Source organism: Dendrobates tinctorius, unplaced genomic scaffold (assembly GCF_039654945.1).
Source record: "Dendrobates tinctorius isolate UK_male_01 unplaced genomic scaffold, ASM3965494v1 ptg000372l, whole genome shotgun sequence".
NCBI lineage: Eukaryota > Metazoa > Chordata > Amphibia > Anura > Dendrobatidae > Dendrobates > Dendrobates tinctorius.
In genome coordinates this window covers 49,702-74,026 of record NW_027362038.1, presented here as the reverse complement: position 1 = coordinate 74,026, position 24,325 = coordinate 49,702, and the positions used below count along the sequence as shown (strand labels likewise).

At 47.4% G+C, this 24,325-nt stretch overlaps 1 protein-coding gene across 1 annotated transcript in view; it reads left to right on the top strand.

Annotated features, from left to right (window-relative positions):
- Nucleotides 1-16,828: 16,828 nt before the first annotated feature.
- The window catches only part of LOC141075817 (uncharacterized), a 28,996-nt gene continuing 21,499 nt past the window's right edge, over nucleotides 16,829-24,325 (top strand). The window contains exons 1-3 of the mRNA XM_073562957.1: nucleotides 16,829-16,961; nucleotides 17,045-17,142; nucleotides 17,341-17,431. Of these exons, the coding sequence (XP_073419058.1) occupies nucleotides 16,829-16,961; nucleotides 17,045-17,142; nucleotides 17,341-17,431 (322 nt within the window). The remainder of the gene's footprint in view (nucleotides 16,962-17,044; nucleotides 17,143-17,340; nucleotides 17,432-24,325) is intronic.

The window sequence follows — 24,325 nt, the reverse complement described above, 5'->3', positions numbered from 1 at the left end:
TGAGTTACTCACGTCCTCTGCAGGAGCATCATGAGCATGTCAGACAGCTGGAGTGGGAAAAACATTACCCAGCAATCCCTTTTTGACATTTTGAAGACTTCCATCATTGAAAAATGTCCTAGCACCAAGAAACATAAAAGAGAAGGAAGATTTGCTAAAAATCGCCTGTCTCCTGAATAAAATCATTACATGCAATCTGAAAACTTGCCTCTGTTGTGGATCGATCTGCCATGGTCTCTCTGAATTCACCCTTATTTCTACCGGTGAAATTTCCCGATCAAAAGTCCCATGTCATGTTCCCCCAGTTATGTTACACACGTGATTATATGCTCATACCAGAAATTATATGTGGGAAGGGCGACCCAACCCCTCCACAAAAGGCTGAACTCACACCGTTCCAATACTCCATAGGGTTTTCTCCAACATGGGCTTTCACGTCACTGCACCATCAAACACAAGAAAGATTCCCCACAACTGAGAATATTCCCCACAGAGGAGATTCCCCCACAGGTTCAGATTTGCATTGGACAACTACATCGGAAAGAAATCTTCTGGATTTATAAACTAAACCCCATTACTCCAAATGGCCTCAGTGAGATTACAGATGTTACAGAGGCTCCTGCTGCACCAACCTGGGGTAAGTGAGATCATCGCCGGATCACCGAACACCTCCTGTGACCCGGCTCCACCAGCGCTGCCGATCCCCCCCCCCAGGTTTACTGAATTCGGACTGTGAGACAGACCCCCATTTCACACATTAACTTTTGCCCTATTTTCCTTCTGAAAATTTGGGGTGCGTCTTATAGTCTGGTGCGGCTTATAGTCCAAACCAATGAAGGGACTGCTGGGACCGTAACGGGGTCCATCTGAACCCCCAATGCAGAAGCCAAATGTCCTGAGAACTGGACCTGCTGGACCACAAATTGACATTTCTCCATGTTATCAAATAAACAGATGTCACGTAGAACCTGGAGAACCTGTCTGACATGCTCAGCATGCTCCTCCAGAGGACGGGAGTAACTCACTATATCATCCAGGAAAATTACCACAAATCTACCCAACAGTGAGAAAAAATATAATTAATGACATTTTCACAGACTGCCAGAGCATTGGTTACCTCGAATGGCAGCATCAGATTTTATATCTGCCCCTCAGGTGTATTGAATGCGGTCTTCCATTCGTCCCCCTGACGTACACTTATAAGGTTATATTCCCCTCTCACGGTAAGTTTGTAAAACCATTTAGCTCCAGATAATTGGATAAACAGGTCAGGTATAAGGGGTAAAGGATAGGGAAGGTGAACCGTGACTCACAGGCCCAACCCTCCATCCTTCTACCAAACCCCCCACGGTGACTGGAGAGGAGCATGGCCATATATGAGCCTCAGCCGGACTCTGGAAGGGAGGAAATAACCGAGATTTGGGCATTTTAGCTCCTGGTGTGGAGTCGATAGCACAATCATATGCCGCCATATAGTAGACGGCCGGTAACTGGTGAGAATTCCCTCATGTGTGGGGTCTATTTCCCTCCAGAGAAAACACGTTACATTCCACACATAACACTGTGTAGAGAAGGCGGCGCGGGGTAATTGTGCCAGTAGTGAGGGGCAAATAATGGCGGAAATGTCACTGACTGAGGAGAAGGCTCCATGGAGCGTTTTCACTCCGGAGATCAGGTGACCCCTGACTCCTCCCCTCCTGTGACCTCATCACAGGTCCTGTGCAAAGAGCAGCCATATATGTGGAGTGCAGCTCTGCAGGTTAGTGATGGGCAGTCCGGCTCTTCTGGCTCCTTTCCCCACTTTTTTCCCTCCTGTCCCTTCACTATAAAGCCTGGGCCTCATTATACTGCTGTACAGGGGTCTAGTGAAGGCTTTTTAGCCCTTTCCTCAGTCTGTAGCTCATGGGAACAGGCCCTCACTCCTGTCCCTTCACTATAAAGCCTGGGCCTCATTATACTGCTGTACAGAGGTCTAGTGAAGGCTTTTTAGCCCTTTCCTCAGTCTGTAGCTCATGGGAACAGGCCCTCCCTCCTGTCCCTTCACTATAAAGCCTGGGCCTCATTATACTGCTGTACAGAGGTCTAGTGAAGGCTTTTTAGCCCTTTCCTCAGACTGTAGCTCATGGGAACAGGCCCTCACTCCTGTCCCTTCACTATAAAGCCTGGGCCTCATTATACAGCTGTACAGGGGTCTGGTGAAGGCTTTTTAGCCCTTTCCTCAGACTGTAGCTCCTGGGATCAGGCCCTCACTCCTGTCCCTTCACTATAAAGCCTGGGCCTCATTATACAGCTGTACAGGGGTCTAGTGAAGGCTTTTTAGCCCTTTCCTCAGACTGTAGCTCATGGGAACAGGCCCTCACTCCTGTCCCTTCACTATAAAGCCTGGGCCTCATTATACAGCTGTACAGGGGTCTGGTGAAGGCTTTTTAGCCCTTTCCTCAGACTGTAGCTCCTGGGATCAGGCCCTCACTCCTGTCCCTTCACTATAAAGCCTGGGCCTCATTATACAGCTGTACAGGGGTCTAGTGAAGGCTTTTTAGCCCTTTCCTCAGACTGTAGCTCATGGGAACAGGCCCTCACTCCTGTCTCTTCACTATAAAGCCTGGGCCTCATTATACAGCTATACAGGGGTCTAGTGAAGGCTTTTAGCTCTTTCCTCAGACTGTAGCTCCTGGGAACAAGCCCTCACTCCTGTCCCTTCACTATAAAGCCTGGGCCTCATTATACAGCTGTACAGGGGTCTAGTGAAGGCTTTTTAGCCCTTTCCTCAGACTGTAGCTCCTGGGATCAGGCCCTCACTCGAGTACCTTCACTATAAAGCCTGGACCTCATTATACAGCTGTACAGGGGTCTAGTGAAGGCTTTTTAGCCCTTTCCTCAGTCTGTAGCTCCTGGGAACAGGCCCTCACTCCAGTCCCTTCAATATAAAGCCTGGACCTCATTATACAGCTGTACAGGGGTATAGTGAAGGCTTTTTAGCCCTTTCCTCAGTCTGTAGCTCCTGGGCACAGGCCCTCACTCCTGTCCCTTCACTATAAAGCCTGGGCCTCATTATACAGCTGTACAGGGGTCTAGTGAAGGCTTTTTAGCCCTTTCCTCAGACTGTAGCTCATGGGAACAGGTCCTCACTCCTGTCCCTTCACTACAAAGCCTGGGCCTCATTATACAGCTGTACAGGGGTCTAGTGAAGGCTTTTTAGCCCTTTCCTCAGACTGTAGCTCCTGGGAACAGGCTCTCACTCCTGTCCCTTCACTATAAAGCCTGGGCCTCATTATACAGCTGTACAGGGGTCTAGTGAAGGCTTTTTAGCCCTTTCCTCAGACTGTAGCTCATGGGAACAGGCCCTCACTCCTGTCCCTTCACTATAAAGCCTGGGCCTCATTATACAGCTGTACAGGGGTCTAGTGAAGGCTTTTTAGCCCTTTCCTCAGACTGTAGCTCATGGGAACAGGCCCTCACTCCTGTCCCTTCACTATAAAGCCTGGGCCTCATTATACAGCTGTACAGAGGTCTAGTGAAGGCTTTTTAGCCCTTTCCTCAGACTGTAGCTCATGGGAACAGGCCCTCACTCCTGTCCCTTCACTATAAAGCCTGGGCCTCATTATACAGCTGTACAGGGGTCTAGTGAAGGCTTTTTAGCCCTTTCCTCAGACTGTAGCTCATGGGAACAGGTCCTCACTCTTGTCCCTTCACTATAAAGCCTGGGCCTCATTATACAGCTGTACAGAGGTCTAGTGAAGGCTTTTTAGCCCTTTCCTCAGACTGTAGCTCATGGGAACAGGCCCTCACTCCTGTCCCTTCACTATAAAGCCTGGGCCTCATTATACAGCTGTACAGGGGTCTAGCGAAGGCTTTTTAACCCTTTCCTCAAACTGTAGCTCCCGGGATCAGGCCCTCACTCCTTTCCCTTCACTATAAAGCCTGGGCCTCATTATACAGCTGTACAGGGGTCTAGTGAAGGCTTTTTAGCCCTTTCCTCAGACTGTAGCTCCTGGGATCAGGCCCTCACTCGAGTCCCTTCACTATAAAGCCTGGACCTCATTATACAGCTGTACAGGGGTCTAGTGAAGGCTTTTTAGCCCTTTCCTCAGACTGTAGCTCCTGGGATCAGGCCCTCACTCCAGTCCCTTCAATATAAAGCCTGGACCTCATTATACAGCTGTACAGGGGTCTAGTGAAGGCTTTTTAGCCCTTTCCTCAGACTGTAGCTCCTGGGATCAGGCCCTCACTCGAGTCCCTTCACTATAAAGCCTGGACCTCATTATACAGCTGTACAGGGGTCTAGTGAAGGCTTTTTAGCCCTTTCCTCAGACTGTAGCTCCTGGGATCAGGCCCTCACTCCAGTCCCTTCAATATAAAGCCTGGACCTCATTATACAGCTGTACAGGGGTCTAGTGAAGGCTTTTTAGCCCTTTCCTCAGACTGTAGCTCCTGGGCACAGGCCCTCACTCCTGTCCCTTCACTATAAGCCTGGGCCTCATTATACAGCTGTACAGGGGTCTAGTGAAGGCTTTTTAGCCCTTTCCTCAGACTGTAGCTCCGGGGAACAGGCCCTCACTCCTGTCCCATCACTATAAAGCCTCAGCCTCACTATACAGCTGTACAGGAGTCTAGTGAAGACTTTTTAGCTCTTTCATACCTGACTCCGAGCTTTCCTTCTCCCCCCACATTCGATCACTGGTTCGCTCTTGTCATCTGCACCTCAAAAACATCTCTAGAATTCGACCTTTTCTTGCTTTTGACTCTGCAAAAACTCTTACTGTTTCTCTTATTCATTCTCGTCTTGACTATTGTAACTCTCTTCTAATCGGTCTCCCTCTTACCAAACTCTCCCCCTCCAATCTGTCTTGAATGCAGCTGCCAGGATCATATTCCTCACCAATCGTTACACCGATGCCTCTACCTTGTGCCAGTCATTACACTGGTTACCCATCCACTCCAGAATTCAGTATAAACTTATTACCCTCACCCACAAAGCCCTCCATGGCTCAGCACCACCCTACATCTCCTCCCTTGTTTCAGTATACCACCCTACCCACGCCCTCCGTTCTGCTGATGACCTGAGGTTAGCATCCTCAATAATCAGAACCTCCCACTCCCATCTCCAAGACTTTACATGTGCTGCGCCAATTCTTTGGAATGCACTTCCCAGGTCAATACGATTAGTCCCCAATCTCCACAATTTTAAGCGTGCCCTGAAAACACATCTATTCAGACTGGCCTATCGCCTCAACACATTAACCTAATCTATCCCTGTGTGGCACAGCCAAAAGTTTTACCATAACCAGGTTTCCCCGCATCATGTTCCCACATGCTTTTTACATCCATTAGCCCTCTGTGTCTGTACTGTTACACACTTAACATTATGGCTGGTCCATACAATCAGGGCAACTGTTACCACCCACCTTTCGTGTCTACCTCTTTCCTCTTAGACTGTAAGCTTGTGAGCAGGGCCCTCTTTCCTCTTGGTATTTGTTATAATCTATGTGATTATTGTTATGTTGTAATGTATATTGTCTGTACAAGTCCCTTCCGAAATGTAAAGTGCTGCGGAATATGTCGGCGCTATAGAAATAAAATTTATTATTATTATTATTATTATTATTATTATTATTATTATTATTCCTCAGACTGTAGCTCCCTCAATCCTGTCCCTTCACTATAAAGCCTGGGCCTCATTATACAGCTGTACAGGGGTCTAGTGAAGGCTTTTTAGCCCTTTCCTCAGACTGTAGCTCCTGGGATCAGGCCCTCACTCCTGTCCCTTCTGTATAAAGCCTGGGCCTCATTATACAGCGGTACAGGGGTCTAGTGAAGGCTTTTTAGCCCTTTCCTCAGACTTTAGCTTCTGGGATCAGGCCCTCATTCCTGTCCCTTCTGTATAAAGCCTGGGCCTCATTATACAGCTGTACAGGGGTCTAGTGAAGGCTTTTTAGCCCTTTCCTCAGACTTTAGCTTCTGGGATCAGGCCCTCAATCCTGTCCCTTCACTATAAAGCCTGGGCCTCATTATACAGCTGTACAGGGGTCTAGTGAAGGCTTTTTAGCCCTTTCCTCAAACTGTAGCTCCTGGGATCAGGCCCTCACTCCTGTCCCTTCGGTATAAAGCCTGGGCCTCATTATACAGCGGTACAGGGGTCTAGTGAAGGCTTTTTAGCCCTTTCCTCAGACTTTAGCTTCTGGGATCAGGCCCTCACTCCTGTCCCTTCTGTATAAAGCCTGGGCCTCATTATACAGCTGTACAGGGGTCTAGTGAAGGCTTTTTAGCCCTTTCCTCAGACTTTAGCTTCTGGGATCAGGCCCTCACTCCTGTCCCCTCACTATAAAGCCTGGGCCTCATTATACAGCTGTACAGGGGTCTAGTGAAGGCTTTTTAGCCCTTTCCTCAGACTGTAGCTCCTGAGAACAGGCCCTCACTCCTGTCCCCTCACTATAAAGCCTGGGTCTCATTATACAGCTGTACAGGGGTCTAGTGAAGGCTTTTTAGCCCTTTCCTCAGTCTGTAGCTCCTGGGCACAGGCCCTCACTCCTGTCCCTTCACTATAAAGCCTGGACCTCATTATACAGCTGTACAGGGGTCTAGTGAAGGCTTTTTAGCCCTTTCCTCAGACTGTAGCTCCTGGGATCAGGCCCTCACTCCTGTCCCTTCTGTATAAAGCCTGGGCCTCATTATACAGCGGTACAGGGGTCTAGTGAAGGCTTTTTAGCCCTTTCCTCAGACTTTAGCTTCTGGGATCAGGCCCTCACTCCTGTCCCTTCTGTATAAAGCCAGGGCCTCATTATACAGCTGTACAAGGGTCTAGTGAAGGCTTTTTAGCCCTTTCCTCAGACTTTAGCTTCTGGGATCAGGCCCTCAATCCTGTCCCTTCACTATAAAGCCTGGGCCTCATTATACAGCTGTACAGGGGTCTAGTGAAGGCTTTTTAGCCCTTTCCTCAAACTGTAGCTCCTGGGATCAGGCCCTCACTCCTGTCCCTTCTGTATAAAGCCTGGGCCTCATTATACAGCGGTACAGGGGTCTAGTGAAGGCTTTTTAGCCCTTTCCTCAGACTTTAGCTTCTGGGATCAGGCCCTCACTCCTGTCCCTTCTGTATAAAGCCTGGGCCTCATTATACAGCTGTACAGGGGTCTAGTGAAGGCTTTTTAGCCCTTTCCTCAGACTTTAGCTTCTGGGATCAGGCCCTCACTCCTGTCCCCTCACTATAAAGCCTGAGCCTCATTATACAGCTGTACAGGGGTCTAGTGAAGGCTTTTTAGCCCTTTCCTCAGTCTGTAGCTCCTGGGAACAGGCCCTCACTCCTGTCCCTTCACTATAAAGCCTGGACCTCATTATACAGCTGTACAGGGGTCTAGTGAAGGCTTTTTAGCCCTTTCCTCAGTCTGTAGCTCCTGGGCACAGGCCCTCACTCCTGTCCCTTCACTATAAAGCCTGGACCTCATTATACAGCTGTACAGGGGTCTAGTGAAGGCTTTTTAGCCCTTTCCTCAGACTGTAGCTCCTGGTCACCATGTGATCTCACCATAACCCTAACAAGCTAATTAAGGTGTGAAATCTTGGTCAAAATTATCTCAGTACTCAAATCTCCAAGGGTGCCCAAAGTTTTGCATCGCCCCTTTTTCCTTTTTGCAATTATAAATTGTAATCAATGTGTATATATATATTTTTATTATTATTTTTGAGTGAAATACAAAGGCCATGTGCCATCTTAGAGGTTCGGCCTTTTAGAGATCATTTCATCTTCATCTTACTACTGCTCACAATAACGGTCATTTTGACCATGGGCGCCCACACTTTTACATGCTGCTGTCAATGCTTCATCCCGCTGGTGCTCAATATTTAATAGGGTCTTACTATTAAACTTAATGAAAAGTTTGGTGAATTTCTTTGAGCTGTTATTACTAGAGATGAGCGAATATTGTCGGAGAAGTTGTCATTGGCTGATATCGCTTACCGAATAGCTGCATCGGGACCCCGGATCCCTGAGCGCTCCCGATAATCAGCTGCATGTGTCGCCCTCCATGCAGGTGCTGTGACTATCACACAGCGCGACACACGCAGCTGATTATCGGGAGCGCTCCAGCACACTGAGTCCTGCACACACTGAGGCCCCTGATCATGTGACCCCTGACTCCTCCCCTCCTGTGACCTCATCACAGGTCCTGTGCACAGAGCAGTCATATATGTGGCGGACACTCCTGGATGTTCTGCTTTCTGGGCCGGTTCCTCCTGTGAGTCCTATTAACCCTTTCACTCCCTGTATTCTCCTTTCTGACAGGACAGTATCTGAATTCGGACAGTGTGTCAGGAATTTAAGCAATGTGGAAGGAAAAAATGACAATTTTACTTTTTTTCCTCACAAAAATGTGACTTTAGCCCCAAAATTGGCCGCGTAACAAATCCTTATTTTCCCCACTGTAGTTTGTAGACTCCATATACAGATCCCTTAAGTGCGAAAAGAGCTGAATTCCCCACTTAAGTTATTGCATTTTGGAAATTGCCCCCCACTGGGAATTTATCTCCAGGTAAAGGCACAATTGTGTCTCCATGGGGGTTGTGCTCACAGCCCAACATCGTGCGGCCTCCAAAGAAATGCCACCCCACACCATTACTGACCACTGCCAAACCGGTCATGCTGAAGGATGTTGCAGGCAGCAGATCGCTCTCCACGGCGTCTCCAGACTCTGTCACGTCTGTCACATGTGCTCAGTGTGAACCTGCTTTCATCTGTGAAGAGCACAGGACGCCAGTGGCGAATTTGCCAATCCCGGTGTTCTGTGGCAAATGCCAAGCGTCCTATACGGTGTTGGGCTGTGAGCACAACCCCCATCTGTGGCTGTCGGGACGTCAGACCATCCTCATGGAGTCAGTTTCTAACCGTTTGTGCAGACACATGCACATTTGTGGCCTGCTGGAGATCATTTTGCAGGGCTCTGGCAGTGCTCCTCCTGTTCCTCCTTGCACAAAGGTGGAGGTAGCCATCTTGCTGCTGGGTTGTTGCCCTTCTACAGCCCCCTCCACGTCTCCTGGTAGCTCCTCCAGCCTCTGGACACTATGCTGACAGACACAGCAAACCTTCTTGCCACAGCTCGCATTGATGTGCCATCCTGGATGAGCTGCACTACCTGAGCCACTTGTGTGGGTTGTAGAGTCCGTCTCATGCTACCACGAGTGTGAAAGCACAACCAACATTCAAAATTGACCAAAACATCAGCCAGAAAGCATTGGTACTGAGATGTGGTCTGTGGTCCCCACCTGCAGAACCACTCCTTTATTGAGGGTGTCTTGATAATTGCCAATAATTTCCATCTGTTGTCTTTTCCATTTGCACAACAGCATGTGAAATTGATTGTCCATCAGTGTTGCTTCCTAAGTGGACAGTTTGATTTCACAGAAGTTTCATTTACTTGGAGTTATATTCTGTTGTTTAAGTGTTCCCTTTATTTTTTTGAACAGTGTATATAGATAGAGAGAGATATTTTTATATCTTTACTTTGGAGGGCCCAATTCCAGCTATTGCTGTGGGATCTGTGATTTCTATCTACTCCACTGTATAAAGGATAATAGAGTATAATAAAGTAGTTATGGACGTGACGTAACTAACATTGTGCAGTGACTCTGCTTTCCATATAGTGATGGATATTTCTTGTTGCTGAAACTGTGATATTTTTTCCACTTTAAACCTTTTTTAAACCCCTATGATCAGTGCGATCATACAGCATACAAGCCTCTGATGGCTCCGGTGATGCCCTGTACTACTGTAGTGCCGTGTATCATCACTGCCTGTCAGTGTAATACTAACGGCCCCATACACATGAGATCAGAGTTGGCTGATCGGTCATTTGGCAGACGGCGATCTCTCCCGACTCCCCCATACACACAAATATTCCAGCTTTCCAGTGGTCTGTATGAGAGAGTCGCCTCCAGACTCCTCTAGAGGAGGATTATCTACAGGAAGAACAAACGGATTATCCTCTGAAATTCAGGATGCCAGATCCTTCTCTGCCCTGACATCATCTGTCGGGAGGCCCCCAAATACATTATATGGTCGGCCAAACCCCCCGAAATCAGTGCTTTCATGGAGCTTTAGTCTACTGTGTATGGGGGCGTTATAAGGTAACTTATTGGACGCTGCCTGTGGCCCGGCCTAATAGACCTTCATACATTGCAGCCCAGACACCATAGGCATGTAAGTATCGTAGTAACTAGGCCGCCCCATACTATCGAGTACTTGGAGGTGGGGGGCATTCAGCCAAACTCTGTCACACCTTCTTAGATGCCATGTTTGCTTTTCAGGGTTTATGTTGAAGCCTCACCTGTACCGTCCCTGCGGTGTACATCTATGTTCTGGGGCCCAAAAAGATTAATTTCTTTGTAATAAATGTTTAATATGCTAAAAATTATAAAATGTGTCTTCTGCTTTTTGCAATTTTTTTCTTCTTACAAGAATTGTTGGAGCCAATTTTTCTTTAGAAACATTTTAATATCGGCTTTTTCTGGAGTTTTTCTTGTAATATAGGAAAGTCTAAGGCCAGAAATAATCCCCATAAATCACTGTACATGGAGACTTTGGGATCAGATCATTTCTGTCCGTTGTGTTTGTGGAAGCAAAAAATCTTTTCTAAAAGCCTTGTGATAAAACACTCTGGGATCGCCTTTGCTGGGGTCAAAGGTCACGTGCGTTCAGCATGAAACTCGGGCGCAGAGCTGGGATTCGGGTGTAACTGACACTGGGTCAGGTTTATTAATGGTGAAAGCAATGCATAAAGAAATAAAACATAAAACAAATCCTTGCCTGTCCGGCACTAACTAAACAAAGTACAACCTAACTACCAACTGGCGGGCTTCTCCCGTCCAGCCAAACCACAGTTGCAGTGGGCACTGCTCTCACATGTGTCTCTCACACAGACAGGCTCTCTGTGTTCCCAGGGTGAGACACTCACACAACCACCTGGCATCCTTTCATATCCACCTCCCATTATTCATTAGCAAGCAGGTGCGATACTGACCAGACTAGGCCACATAGGAAAGGAATCTGGGCGAGATATACCTGCCCTCATCCACTATTCCCACATGATTCTCACATATCCCCCCCCTCTGCTCAGACCACTCCGGTCAAGCAATGACACCCGCCAAACAGTGCACTCGGGACAGGGCATCTGCATTTCCCATCTGTACGACTGGGCGGTGCTCCACCGTAAAAGTGTAGGCCTGCAGGGCAAGGAACCACCGGGTCACCCGGCTATTCCGTTCCTTGTTCAAGCCTGAACTTTCGGCCCACCAGGTAATATTTGAGGGCCTCTAGAGCCCACTTAATGGCGAGGCACTCTTTTTCTACGACTACATACCTTTGCTCGTGTTTATTCAGCTTCCTGCTGAGATAGAGGACTGGGTGTTCCACGTCCCTCACTTGTGAGAGTACGGCCCCGATACCGGTATCAGAGGCATCTGTTTGTACCACAAACTCGCTGCAGAAGTCCGGAGTCACTAGTACGGGCTGAGAGCAAAGTGCCCGTTTTAGGCTATGGAAGGCTTCTTCAGCCGCTAAACTCCATTCAATCATGACGGAGTCTTTCCCTTTTGTAAGATCCGTCAGGGGGGTAGCGATGGCTGCAAAATTGGGTATGAACCGGCGATAATAGCCGGCGATCCCCAGGAAGGCTTGTACCTGCTTCTTGTTGACAGGCTGCGGCCAGTCATGAACTGCCTGAATCTTATCAACCTGGGGTTTAACAACACCCCTCCCAATTACATACCCCAAATACCGGGCTTCTTATAGCCCGATGTGACATTTCTTGGGGTTTGCGGTTAGACCTGCCTCCCACAGGTCGTCAATCACAGCTTGTTCTTTCTGGAGATGAGTCTCCCAGTCCAAGCTGTAAATGACAATGTCGTCCAAATAGGCCGAAGCGTACCGCCTATGTTGCCTCAGGACTCGATCCATCAGTCTCTGGAAGGTCGCCGGTGCTCCGTGCAGTCCAAACGGCATATACACATACTGAAATAGACCTTCTGGGGTAGCAAATGCCGTCTTTTCTCTGGCAGCCTCCGCCAGAGGGATCTGCCAATACCCCTTTGTTAGGTCTAGGGTCGTAATATACCGGGCTTTTCCTAACCGATCTATTAACTCGTCGACCCGGGGCATAGGGTAGGCATCAAATTTTGAGACCGCATTCAGTTTCCTGAAGTCATTGCAGAACCGGATGGTGCCGTCCGGTTTAGGAATTAGCACAATCGGGCTGGACCAAGTACTGTGCGATTCCTCAATGACACCTAACTCTAACATTGCCTTCACTTCTCGGGAAACGGCTTCACGGCGCGATTCTGGGATTCGGTAGGGCTTTACATGAACTGTGACACCAGGTTCCGTTACAATGCCATGTTTCATTAGCGTAGTCTGCCCGGGTTTTTCTGAGAAAAACTTTTGGTTGTAAAGTAGAAACTGCCTGACCTCAGTCTTTTGCCGCTCCGAGAGAGTCTCTGCAACCCGTACCTCCGGTACGGTATGTGAGCAGACGGGACGGGCCAGCTCCGCTGACAAGGCAGACCGATCTTTCCAGGGTTTTATCAGATTTACATGATAAATCTATTCAGGTTTCCGTTTACCTGCCTGGTATACTTTGTAGTTTACTTCACCAACTCTTTCCTTAATCTCAAAGGGGCCCTGCCACTTTGCCAGGAACTTACTGTCCACCGTGGGGACCAGGATCAACACCCTATCTCCGGGTGCAAACGTACGGATCTTGGCGCCCCTATCATAGATTCTTTTTTGGGCTCCTTGAGCCTGTATCATGTGTTCTTTGACGATAGGCATAACAGCCGCAATACGGTCCTGCATTTGTGTGACGTGATCTATCACTGTTTTAAACGGTGTGACCTGACCCTCCCAGGTTTCTTTTGCAACGTCTAACAGTCCGCGAGGACGTCGGGCGTACAATAACTCGAAAGGCGAGAATCCCGTGGAAGACTGGGGTACTTCCCTGATGGCAAAAAGCAAATACGGAAGTAAATAGTCCCAGTTCTTCCCATCCTTGTCTATCACCTTTCTCAGCATCTGCTTCAGAGTTTTATTGAACCATTCGACCAACCCGTCTGTTTGAGGGTGATACACGGATGTGCGTAACAGTTCGATTTGTAACAATCGGCAGAGCTCCTTCATTACATAAAGGGGGTCCCCTGGTCAGTGAGTATCTGTTTTGGTATACCGACCCGACTAAACACATGCACCAGTTCCTTGGCAATCGTCTTGGTGGCCGTGTTACGCAAAGGGATGTCCTCCGGGTAACGAGTGGCGTAATCCAAGATGACCAGGATATGTTGGTGTCCACGTGCAGACCGTGGAAGGGGCCCAACTAGATCCATCCCAATCCTCTCAAACGGGACTTCAATAATAGGTAGGGGTACCAAAGGGCTACAGAACCGGGGCTTAGGTGCAGAGGCTTGGCAGTCAGGACAAGACTCACAATATACACGAATATCGTGATGCATGCCTGGCCAAACAAAACAGTGTAATATCCTTTCGGTGGTTTTCTGGACTCCCAGTTGACCTCCCATCACATGTCCGTGGGCCAGGTCCAGCACCTGCCGCCGATAGGGTTTTGGCACGACTAATAGTTGCACCGTATCTTCCCCCTTTTTCTCTATCCGATAGAGTAAATCATTCTCCAGAACCATGTAAGGATATGCCAGCCTAGAGCCAGGTTCTACGGGTACCCCATTTATCACTTTTACATTTGTCCTAGCCTGAGAAAGGGTAGGATCCTTTATTTGCTCGCTTTGGAAGTCATCTTTCTGAACTTCTAAATCCGGCAAACGGGGAGGTGGACGGCTGTCGGCCTCCTCCTCTTCCCCGGTCTCCTCCGTATCACCCGCCATGACTGAAAACGGGAACTGCAGGTCATTTCCCGCAGACTCTTCCCCCGAGTCTTCCGGGGAGACATCTTCCAGGGATTCGAGACCCCCACGCGCCCTGGGAGAAGAATCATGTACACTATTACCCGAGGGCATCAACTGATTCTCCCACAATTGCCAGAAGTGGGGAAAATCCCGGCCCAGGATAACATCATGCAATAACGCCGGGACGAGTCCCACTTTATGTTGCACAGACCCATAGGAAGTAGTAATGCATATGACCGTGGTGAGGTACGAACAGGTGTCTCCATGCACACACGTTACAGAAAATATGTCTGATGGTCCAGTCGGGGCTGACACCAGACTGGCCTTCACCAGAGTCACCACACTTCCCGAGTCTAACAATGCCACCACATTTTTGCCATCAACAGTTAAATCACACAAGTGTTTTTCCACATCCTTTTGACCGGCATTCACACTCACTACCCGTGCAACCATAGACATGCGGTTTTTAGAGTCTGTGACGTCGCACTGCATGGGTTCAGTAGTGACCGGACAGTTCGCAGCAATATGTCCCATCTCTTGGCAGCGGAAACACCTAACGGGCCCCTTGCTTAGACCATAGTTCGTTACTCTCGGCCTCGCAGTGCGGGCAGTCCCGTTTTCCTCCCCCACTGTCTTAGGGATTTTTCCATCTCCCCTACTCCCTGGAACAGTCTTAACGGTTCCACGTGGAGATGATGAAGAATGAGGTGGGGTAGCGTCGTCTCGGAGTCCTTCCGCCACGGAGTAACGTTCAACCAGATCCACCAGTTGATCTGCCGTCGTACGATTTCCATGGCTTACCCACTTCCTCAGGGCTAGCGGTAGAGCTCTCAAGTACTTGTCCATGACGACTCTCTGGATTATCTCTGGCGCTGTCAACACCTCGGGTTGTAGCCACTTCTTCGTCACGTGGATCAGGTCGAACATCTGTGACCGCGGTGGTTTATCCGGCTGATAAGTCCATTGATGCACTCTCTGTGCACGGACAGCGGTCGTCACTCCCAGCCGGGCCAAGATCTCAGCTTTCAGTTTGTCAAAGTCCTGCGCGGCTTCAGGCTCTAAGTCATAATAAGCCTTTTGGGCCTCACCGGAAAGAAACGGGGCAATCAGGCTGGCCCATCGTGCCTTCGGCCATGTTTCTCGCACCGCAGTCCGTTCAAACGTGGTCAGGTATGCCTCGACGTCATCTTCGGTCGTCATCTTCTGCCAGTACCGACTCACGTGAATCACACTCGACTCAGCTTCCAGGTTAACCTCATGTAGGCTTGCCAGGCGCTGCGCCACCTGCTGGAGAAGCGAACGATCGGTAGCTGTCATGTCCACCAACTCCTTCAGCTGGGCCATCATCACCCGATTAGCTTCTTGCTGGACGGCGGTGGACTGTACCAGCGCTTTCACCACGTCCTCCATGCTCATGCTTGCAATGTGATGCCCGCGTTCTCCACCACAATGTGATAAAACACTCTGGGATCGCCTTTGCTGGGGTCAAAGGTCACGTGCGTTCAGCATGAAACTCAGGCGCAGAGCTGGGATTCGGGTATAACTGACACTGGGTCAGGTTTATTAACGGTGAAAGCAATGCATAAAGAAATAAAACATAAAACAAATCCTTGCCTGTCCGGCACTAACTAAACAAAGTACAACCTAACTACCAACTGGCGGGCTTCTCCCGTCCAGCCAAACCACAGTTGCAGTGGGCACTGCTCTCACTCACATGTGTCTCTCACACAGACAGGCTCTCTGTGTTCCCAGGGTGAGACACTCACACAACCACCTGGCATCCTTTTATATCCACCTCCCATTATTCATTAGCAAGCAGGTGCAATACTGACCAGACTAGGCCACATAGGAAAGGAATCTGGGCGAGATATACCTGCCCTCATCCACTATTCCCACATGATTCTCACAGCCTCAAACTTCTTTGTGTGACTCAGAGCTGAGATATAACGTGATAGAAGATTCCAGTGCAGGGAAGACGGGAAACCTTCATATAGACGGCCGATGGGGATGGAGGCAGTGACCAACTCTGGCCAAATCTGTTCCTAGAGCCGTAGTAGAAGATGAAGATGTCGTCCTCATTATGAAGGAGTTATTTCTCATGTCGCGTGTAATGAATATCTCCTGCAGTATTGCTAATGCCGATTCCAGTGTCGGTAATGAGACGAGAATTAGCGTTATGGAAGATGAGTCTATGAGGAACGTGTTCATCTGCCGACTCCGAGGAGGAAACTGCTTGTTGTCTGTGGCCTAAATATATAGGTTTTATTAGTAGATGTCAGGGAAGACAACTAAACCCTGTAAGATAATAAATCTCCTCATATGTTTCCCTTATTATCTCCAGTAATTGTATTATTACACAGGATTCTTATGATGTTACATCGGATCATCTTCTTCTCATTCAGGTCTCTACAATATTGGATCCTCTCAGTGAAGATCTTCTACATAAGAGAATATTCCTGATTTACCCATCAAGGATGGATATGGACAGAGACAAGATGGTGGAGAGGATGTTACACCTCACCCTAGAGATCCTCTTCCGTCTCACTGGAGAGGTGAGAGATTCTGATGACGTCACATTACATCATTCTTATCTATGGGAATAACAGATGGACAGAACTGGAGAGGTGAGGACTCTGGAAATGTCTGTAGTGAGATTTATTAATGTGTCCCTCCATAACCAGGATTACACAGTGGTGAAGAAGACCTCTAGTGATCGCTGTCAGGACCCTGTGTCTGAGGGATGTGGAAGACCCCTGAGCCCAATCACGGGGCCTCCACCTCACCCCCTGATCCATGAGGACATCAATGACCAGAAGATCCTAGAACTCATCTACAAGATGATTGAGCTGCTGACTGGAGAGGTGACACTGTTGGGAATGCTGGGACATTATACAGTAACACTATGAAGGGATCGGGGGGATGACGTTATCATTGTATGTGTCAGGTTCCTATAAGGTGTCAGGATGTCGCTGTCTATTTCTCCATGGAGGAGTGGGAGTATTTAGAAGGACACAGAGATCTGTATAAGAACGTCATAATGGAGGGTCCCCAGCCCCTCACATCACCAGGTAATAGACAGGACTAAATACACACGGCCTATAATTATCTGTATGTAGAGAATGAATTCAGTCCCTGTATGTGTTTCCTCCAGATCTATCCAGTAAGACGACAACACCAGAGAGATGTCCCCGTCCTCTTCTTCCACAGGACTGTAACCAAGAAGATCCCAGTGCTCCTCAGGATCATCAGGTAGATGGAGAGAAGGTGTCAGGAGATCTCCCCTATGATGTGTAGACGGCTGTTAAGGTCTTGTGCTCAGTCTTGTTTTATCCACCAGTATTATATGTTTTATACTTGTGTAATGAGAACGGTGGAGATGGCAGGATTAGAACTGATCATAGATGGGACTTCTCCATCTCTCTGTGACTTTTACAATATTTGTTTCAGGGTGAAGATCTGACCCATATTAATACTACAGAGACATATGTGAGAGATGATGAGCTGTGTAAAGAGGAGATTCCCACATATGACTACCCAGGTGAGTAGTAACCACTGAATGCAGAGAAGTCACAGATTCCTCTCAGTCACCGGCTGTGGCTGCTTTATCGGTGGTGTAGTCCGGCCGTATTACCATCATACCTCCCAACTTTTGAAGAAGGGAAAGAGGCACATTTTAGGCCACGCCCCGACCACACCCATTAAAGAGCTAGTCACACCCGTGTCCATGCCTCAGCCACTCCCAGAGAAAGAGGGGAAGGAAAGAACATAGAGAAAGGAGAGAGAAAGAAAGAACGAACAGAGAGAGAAAGTGGGGAAAGAAAGAGAGAACAGAGAGAAAGAAAGAACAGACAAAGAAAGAGGGGAAAGAAAGAACAGAGAGAAAGAAAGAACAGAGCAAAAGAAAGAACGGAAAGAAAGAAAGAACAGAGAGATAGAGAGAAAATACAGAGAGAAAGAAAAAGGGGAAAGAAATAAAGAACAGAAAGAGAGAGAAAGAGGGGAAAGAAATAAAGAACAGAGAGAGAACGAGGGGAAATAAAGAAAGAATAGAGAGAAAGAAAAGAGAAAGAAAGAGGAGAAAGAAAGAGAACCGAGAGTGTTGTGAGTTCATTTTCCCCTTCATTACTGAGGCCCGAGGAACTCCCTCTTCTGGTAAAGAAAGGTAGTGAGCCTGATTATCAAACACCTGAGGCTGATGATGATGACTGGCTGAGTGGAGTTACTGACTGGATATAAGGCTGCTGACACCCTTCTGCCCTGCGGATGATTTCTCTGTGGGATCCTTGGAGACCAGTCTGAATTCCTGCTCCTCTAAAGCTAAGTTTGCTGCTCGGCCTTTTGCTTTGGTGCTTTGACTTTGTTTTGCTTTGTTTTTCTGGATTTCTGCCATTCCCTGCTGTGATGTGCTGAATTCATTTAGCTCTGTCTTCTGAAAATACCTGAGTGCTGATTTAGTTTTTGAAGCCTAGCTGCTTCAGGGCCTTTTTCATATCAGCTTGTTGGCTTATGTCTTTGATAGGGTTTTGGCAGATTGCAGACAGCAGCCTTCCTGTCCTTTCCTATCTAGGTAGTTTTGGGCCCCGTCTTTGCTCAGTCTATCTTTCTGTCTGTGTTAGTATTTTCATCTTGCTTCACCGTCATTATATGTTGGGGGCTGCCTATTGCTTTGGGGTCTGCTCTGGGGCAGTTTAGATTTCCCCTTTCTTTCTTTAGGCCTATGTAATTCTCTGGCTGTGATCGAGGGGTCTAGGGCATCGTAGGAACCCCCCACGGCTACTGCTAGTTGTGTTGATAGGTTCAGGGGTCTGCAATCTGATAGTTGCCAACTTCTCTGGCTTTCTGGACTTAGCTTGTATTTCTGCTTTTGCCTTCTACGGTGACTCATTCATAACAGAATCACCCGCCATACCGCAGATTCTAGGGTACTCGATAGCAGGAAAGAATTGTATAAAAAAAAAATAAATAAATAAAAAAAAAGTGTATATTTTTTCCTCTATATCTCTGAGGCCGTAGGGGGAATTTTTTTTCTCTCAATGGAGATAAAGCAATTGTCTGATCGTGTGGAGAAGTGCGGGGAATTTCCGCCTACCTTGCTCATTCACATGCTGCTGAACCAAAGATTCCTACACCTGATGTATTTTTTGGGGATCGGTCTAAATTTTTGAATTTCAAAAATAATTGTAAATTATTTTTTGCCTTTAAGCCTAAGGCCTCTTTCACACTTCCGTTTTTTACAATCAGTCACAATCCACCAGGTTTTGAAAAAAATGGATCCTCAAATTTTTTTTGAGGATCCGTTTTTTTCCCCATTGACTTGCATTAATGGCGGATTGTGACGGATTGCTCTCCGTTGCATCCGTTTTTTTTGAGGATCCGCCAAAAATTGCTGTCCGTCACCATCCTCAAAGATTTCAAAACGGAGCTTGTAACGTTTTTTTCTGTGGCGGATCCTCCAGACACTCATTTAACCCGAAATTCTTTCTGGGTGCCGGACAAAAAAAAAAATTCTCTCTCTCTCTCTCTCTTTTCCCGGCCAGCATTTCCTTTATATTTCCGCATTTTCAGGATCCGTCTAAAAACGGATCCTGTGCCATCCGTTCACATCAGTTAACAACCGATCCGCTTCAATGACTTTTTGGCGGATTTGAACTGATGCAAAAAAACTGAAGTGTGAAAGAGGCCTAACTCGTCAGGGAGCTCCGCGCAGCAGGTTAAAATTGTCATCTCTTTGCTGCGGGCGATCCCCAGTATTGGGCGTTTTCTTTGAAACCAGATGATCCTATTCTGACTAATGTGAACGCATTCTTTCAAGCTTTGGGGTTGTTGTATGACGAACCTAATGCCATTGATCAGGCTGAAAAGACCCTGCTGGCATTGAGCCAGGGTCGTGATTCTGCAGAATTGTACTGTCAAAAATTCCGAAAGTGGGCAGTACTTACTACCTGGAATGATAATGCCTTGGCTGCACTCTTTCGGAAGGGGTTGTCAGAAGCCGTAAAAGATACTATGGTGGGATTTTCTGTTCCCTCTGGTCTTGACGATTCTATGTCATTAGCCATTCAGGTTGATCGGCGTTTGCGCGAACGCAAAGCTGCACGAGAGGTGTTGCCACCTGTTGAACAAATGTCTGAACCTATGCAATGTGATAGAGTTTTTTCCAGAGAGCAGCGTCAGGAGTTCAGAAGGCGTAATAAGTTGTGTTTTTTCTGTGGAGGTGCCTCGCATATTATTTCTGTTTGTCCTAAATGAGAGAAACGCTTTGCACACACGTTTTCTGTTGGGGGTGTTCAACCTAAGTTTCTTCTGGCTATTACTCTGATCTGCTCCCTGTCCACCTTTTCCGCCAAGGCTTTTGTGGATTCGGGAGCAGCCCTAAACCTAATGGACTTGGATTTTGCTAAACGTTGTGGATTTCCGATGACACCTCTGCAGACGCCTATCCCTTTGAGGGGGATTGATGCTACTCCTTTGGCTAAAGATAAACCCCAGTTTTGGACCCAGGTGGTAATGCGGGTCGCCCCAGACCATCAAGAAAATTGCAGATTTTTGGTGTTACATAATCTGCATGATACTATTGTTCTGGGGTTTCCCTGGTTACAGATTCATAATCCAGTTTTGGATTGGAAATCTGTGTCTGTGGTGAGTTGGGGTTGTCAGTGTGCCTTTATTGAGGCTCCGGTGTTTTCCACCTCTCCTCAGTCGCATGATGTTCCTGATTATTTGGCGGACTTTTATGATGTATTTAGTGAGAATGAGTCTGCATCTCTGCCTCCTCATAGGAGTTATGACTGTGCAATTGAACTGAGCCCGGGGTGTAAATTTCCCAAGGGTCGGCTCTTCAATTTATCTGTACCCGAGCACGAGGCTATGCGATCCTATATTAAGGAGGCGTTGGAGAAGGGTCATATTAGACCATCCTCGTCACCCTTAGGTGCCGGGTTTTTTTTTGTAGCCAAAAAGGATGGATCATTAAGACCTTGTATTGATTATCGTGCCCTCAACAAAATTACTGTTAAATATCAGTATCCGTTACCCCTGATTTCTGATCTATTCTCCAGAGTTAAAGGTGCTTGCTGGTTTACCAAGCTTGACCTCAGGGGGGCGTATAATCTTATTCGCATTAAGCATGGGGATGAATGGAAGACGGCGTTTAATACTCCGGAGGGACATTTTGAGTACCTGGTGATGCCTTTTGGGCTCACTAATGCCCCTTCTGTCTTCCAGTGCTTCATGAACGATATTTTCCGAGATTTTGTCGATAAATTTTTGATTATCTATCTGGATGATATTTTGATCTTCTCCAAGGATTGGGATTCTCATGTGGAACATATTCGGACTGTGTTCCGGATCTTGAGGGAGAATTCCCTGTATGTCAAAGGATCTAAATGCCTTTTTGGAGTACAGAGGATTTCTTTTTTGTGATTTATTTTGTCCCCGTCAACTATTGAAATGGACCCGGCCAAGATACAGGCCATTCACGATTGGGTTCAACCCACTTCTTTGAAGGCCCTCCAGAAGTTTTTGGGTTTTGCTAATTTTTATCGGAAATTTATAGCAAAATTTTCTAGTATTGCCAAGCCATTGACTGATTTGACTAAAAAGGGTGCTGATGTGTTAAATTGGTCTCCGGAGGCTGTTTCTTCCTTTCAGGAGCTGAAGCGAAGATTCACCTCCACCCGGGTTTTGCTGCAACCTGATGTCTCACTTCCATTCCAGGTAGAGGTGGATGCTTCTGAGATTGGTGCAGGAGCTGTTTTGTCCCAAAAGGATCCTGTAACATCTAAAATGAATCCCTGTGCTTTCTTTTCCCGAAAGTTCTCTCCATCTGAACGTAACTATGATGTGGGGAATAGGGAACTGTTGGCCATGAAATGGGCATTTGAGGAGTGGAGACATTGGTTGGAGGGAGCTAAGCATCAAGTCGTGGTCCTCACTGACCACAAGAATTTGATTTACCTAGAGTCGGCTAAGCGCTTGAACCCTAGACAGGCTAGGTGGGCCTTGTTTTTTACACGTTTTGATTTTGTGGTTTCCTTTCTTCCTGGAACAAAGAATGTCAAGGCAGACGCCCTCTCTAGGAGCTTCTTTGCTGATTCTCCTGTGGTGACCAAGCCTGCTACCATCTTAGGCGAAGGGGTAGTTCTTTCTGCCATCTCGCCCGATTTGAGACGTGCTCTGGAAGAGTTCCAGGAGGACAAACCTGAGCATTGTCCCAGTGGAAAGTTGTATGTTCCTGACCAGTGGAAGAAGAGAGTGATGTCTGAAGTTCATTGCTCTGCTTTGGCTGGTCATCCAGGTATTTTTGGTACTAGAGATCTGGTGAGTCGGTTTTTTTGGTGGCCCTCCTTGTCTCGTGATGTCAGGAATTTTGTGCAGTCCTGTGGGACGTGCTCCCGGTCTAAATCGTGTTCTCGCTCTAGTGGGTTGTTGATGCCTTTGCCTGTCCCCAAGAGGCCATGGACCCATATTTCAATGGATTTCATCTCTGATATGCCTGTCTCTCAGAGGATGACTGTTATTTGGGTGATTTGTGATAGGTTCTCTAAGATGGTTCATCTTGTACCACTCCCTAAGTTGCCATCTTCCTCTGAGTTGGTGCCCCTGTTTTTACAACAGGTGGTTCGTTTGCACGGGATTCCTGAGAACATTGTATCTGACAGAGGAGTCCAGTTTGTGTCTAGATTTTGGAGAACTTTCTGTTCCAGGCTGGGAATTCAGTTGTCCTTCTCCTCTGCTTTTCACCCTCAGACCAATGGGCAGACAGAGAGAACAAACCAGACCTTGGAGTCATATTTGAGATGTTTTATTTCTGCTGATCAGGATGATTGGGTTTCATTTTTGCCCTTGGCCGAATTTGCTTTAAATAATAGAGCTAGTTCTGCCACTTTGATGTCACCTTTTTTTGTAACTTTGGGTTTCATCCTCGATTTTCTTCAGGGCAGGTGGAGCCCTCTGCCTGCCCAGGTGTTGACACTGTGGTGGAGAGAATGCACCAGATCTGGGACCAAGTGGTGGATAAGTTATCTCTCTCCCAGGAAAAGGCCCAGCGGTTTTCCAACCAACATAGGACCATTGGTCCCCAGTTTAAGGTTGGTGATATGGTGTGGTTATCATCAAAAAATATTGCTATGAAGGTGGCTTCTCCTAAGTTTAAACCTAGATTTATTGGACCTTACAAGATTGTGGAGATTATTAATCCGGTCTCTTTTCGTTTGGCTCTTCCTGTCACATTTAAAATCCATAATGTGTTCCATAAATCTTTGTTTAAGAGGTTTGTTGAACCTGTTGTTCCGGGGGTGGCACCTCCAGACCCTGTATTGGTTGAAGGTAACATGGAATATGAGGTAGAGAAAGTACTGGATTCCCGTCTGGCTAGACGGAGACTCCAGTATTTGGTTAAGTGGAAGGGTTATGGTCAGGAGTATAATTCCTGGGTCTCTGCCTCTGATATTCATGCCAAAAGATTGGTGCGTGCCTTTCATCGGGCTCACCCTGATCGCCCTGGTGGCATGGTTGAGGGTTCGGTGACCCCTCCTCAAGGGGGAGGTACTGTTGTGAGTTCATTTTCCCCTTCATTACTGAGGCCCGAGGAACTCCCTCTTCTGGTAAAGAAAGGTAGTGAGCCTGATTATCAAACACCTGAGGCTGATGATGATGACTGGCTGAGTGGAGTTACTGACTGGATATAAGGCTGCCGACGCCCTTCTGCCCTGCGGGTGATTTCTCTGTGGGATCCTTGGAGACCAGTCTGAATTCCTGCTCCTCTAAAGCTAAGTTTGCTGCTCGGCCTTTTGCTTTGGTGCTTTGACTTTGTTTTGCTTTGTTTTTCTGGATTTCTGCCATTCCCTGCTGTGGTGTGCTGAATTCATTTAGCTCTGTCTTCTGAAAATGCCTGAGTGCTGATTTAGTTTTTGAAGCCTAGCTGCTTCAGGGCCTTTTTCATATCAGCTTGTTGGCTTATGTCTTTGATAGGGTTTTGGCAGATTACAGACAGCAGCCTTCCTGTCCTTTCCTATCTAGGTAGTTTTGGGCCCCGTCTTTGCTCAGTCTATCTTTCTGTCTGTGTTAGTATTTTCATCTTGCTTCACTGTCATTATATGTTGGGGGCTGCCTATTGCTTTGGGGTCTGCTCTGGGGCAGTTTAGATTTCCCCTTTCTTTCTTTAGGCCTATGTAATTCTCCGGCTGTGATCGAGGGGTCTAGGGCATCGTAGCAACCCCCCACGGCTACTGCTAGTTGTGTTGATAGGTTCAGGGGTCTGCAATCTGATAGTTGCCAACTTCTCTGGTTTTCTGGACTTAGCTTGTATTTCTGCTTTTGCCTTCTACGGTGACTCATTCATAACACGAGAGAAAGAATGAAAGAGGGGGAAAGAAAGAACAGAGCAAAAGAAAGAACAGAAAGAAAGGAGAGAGAAAGAAAGAGGGGAAAA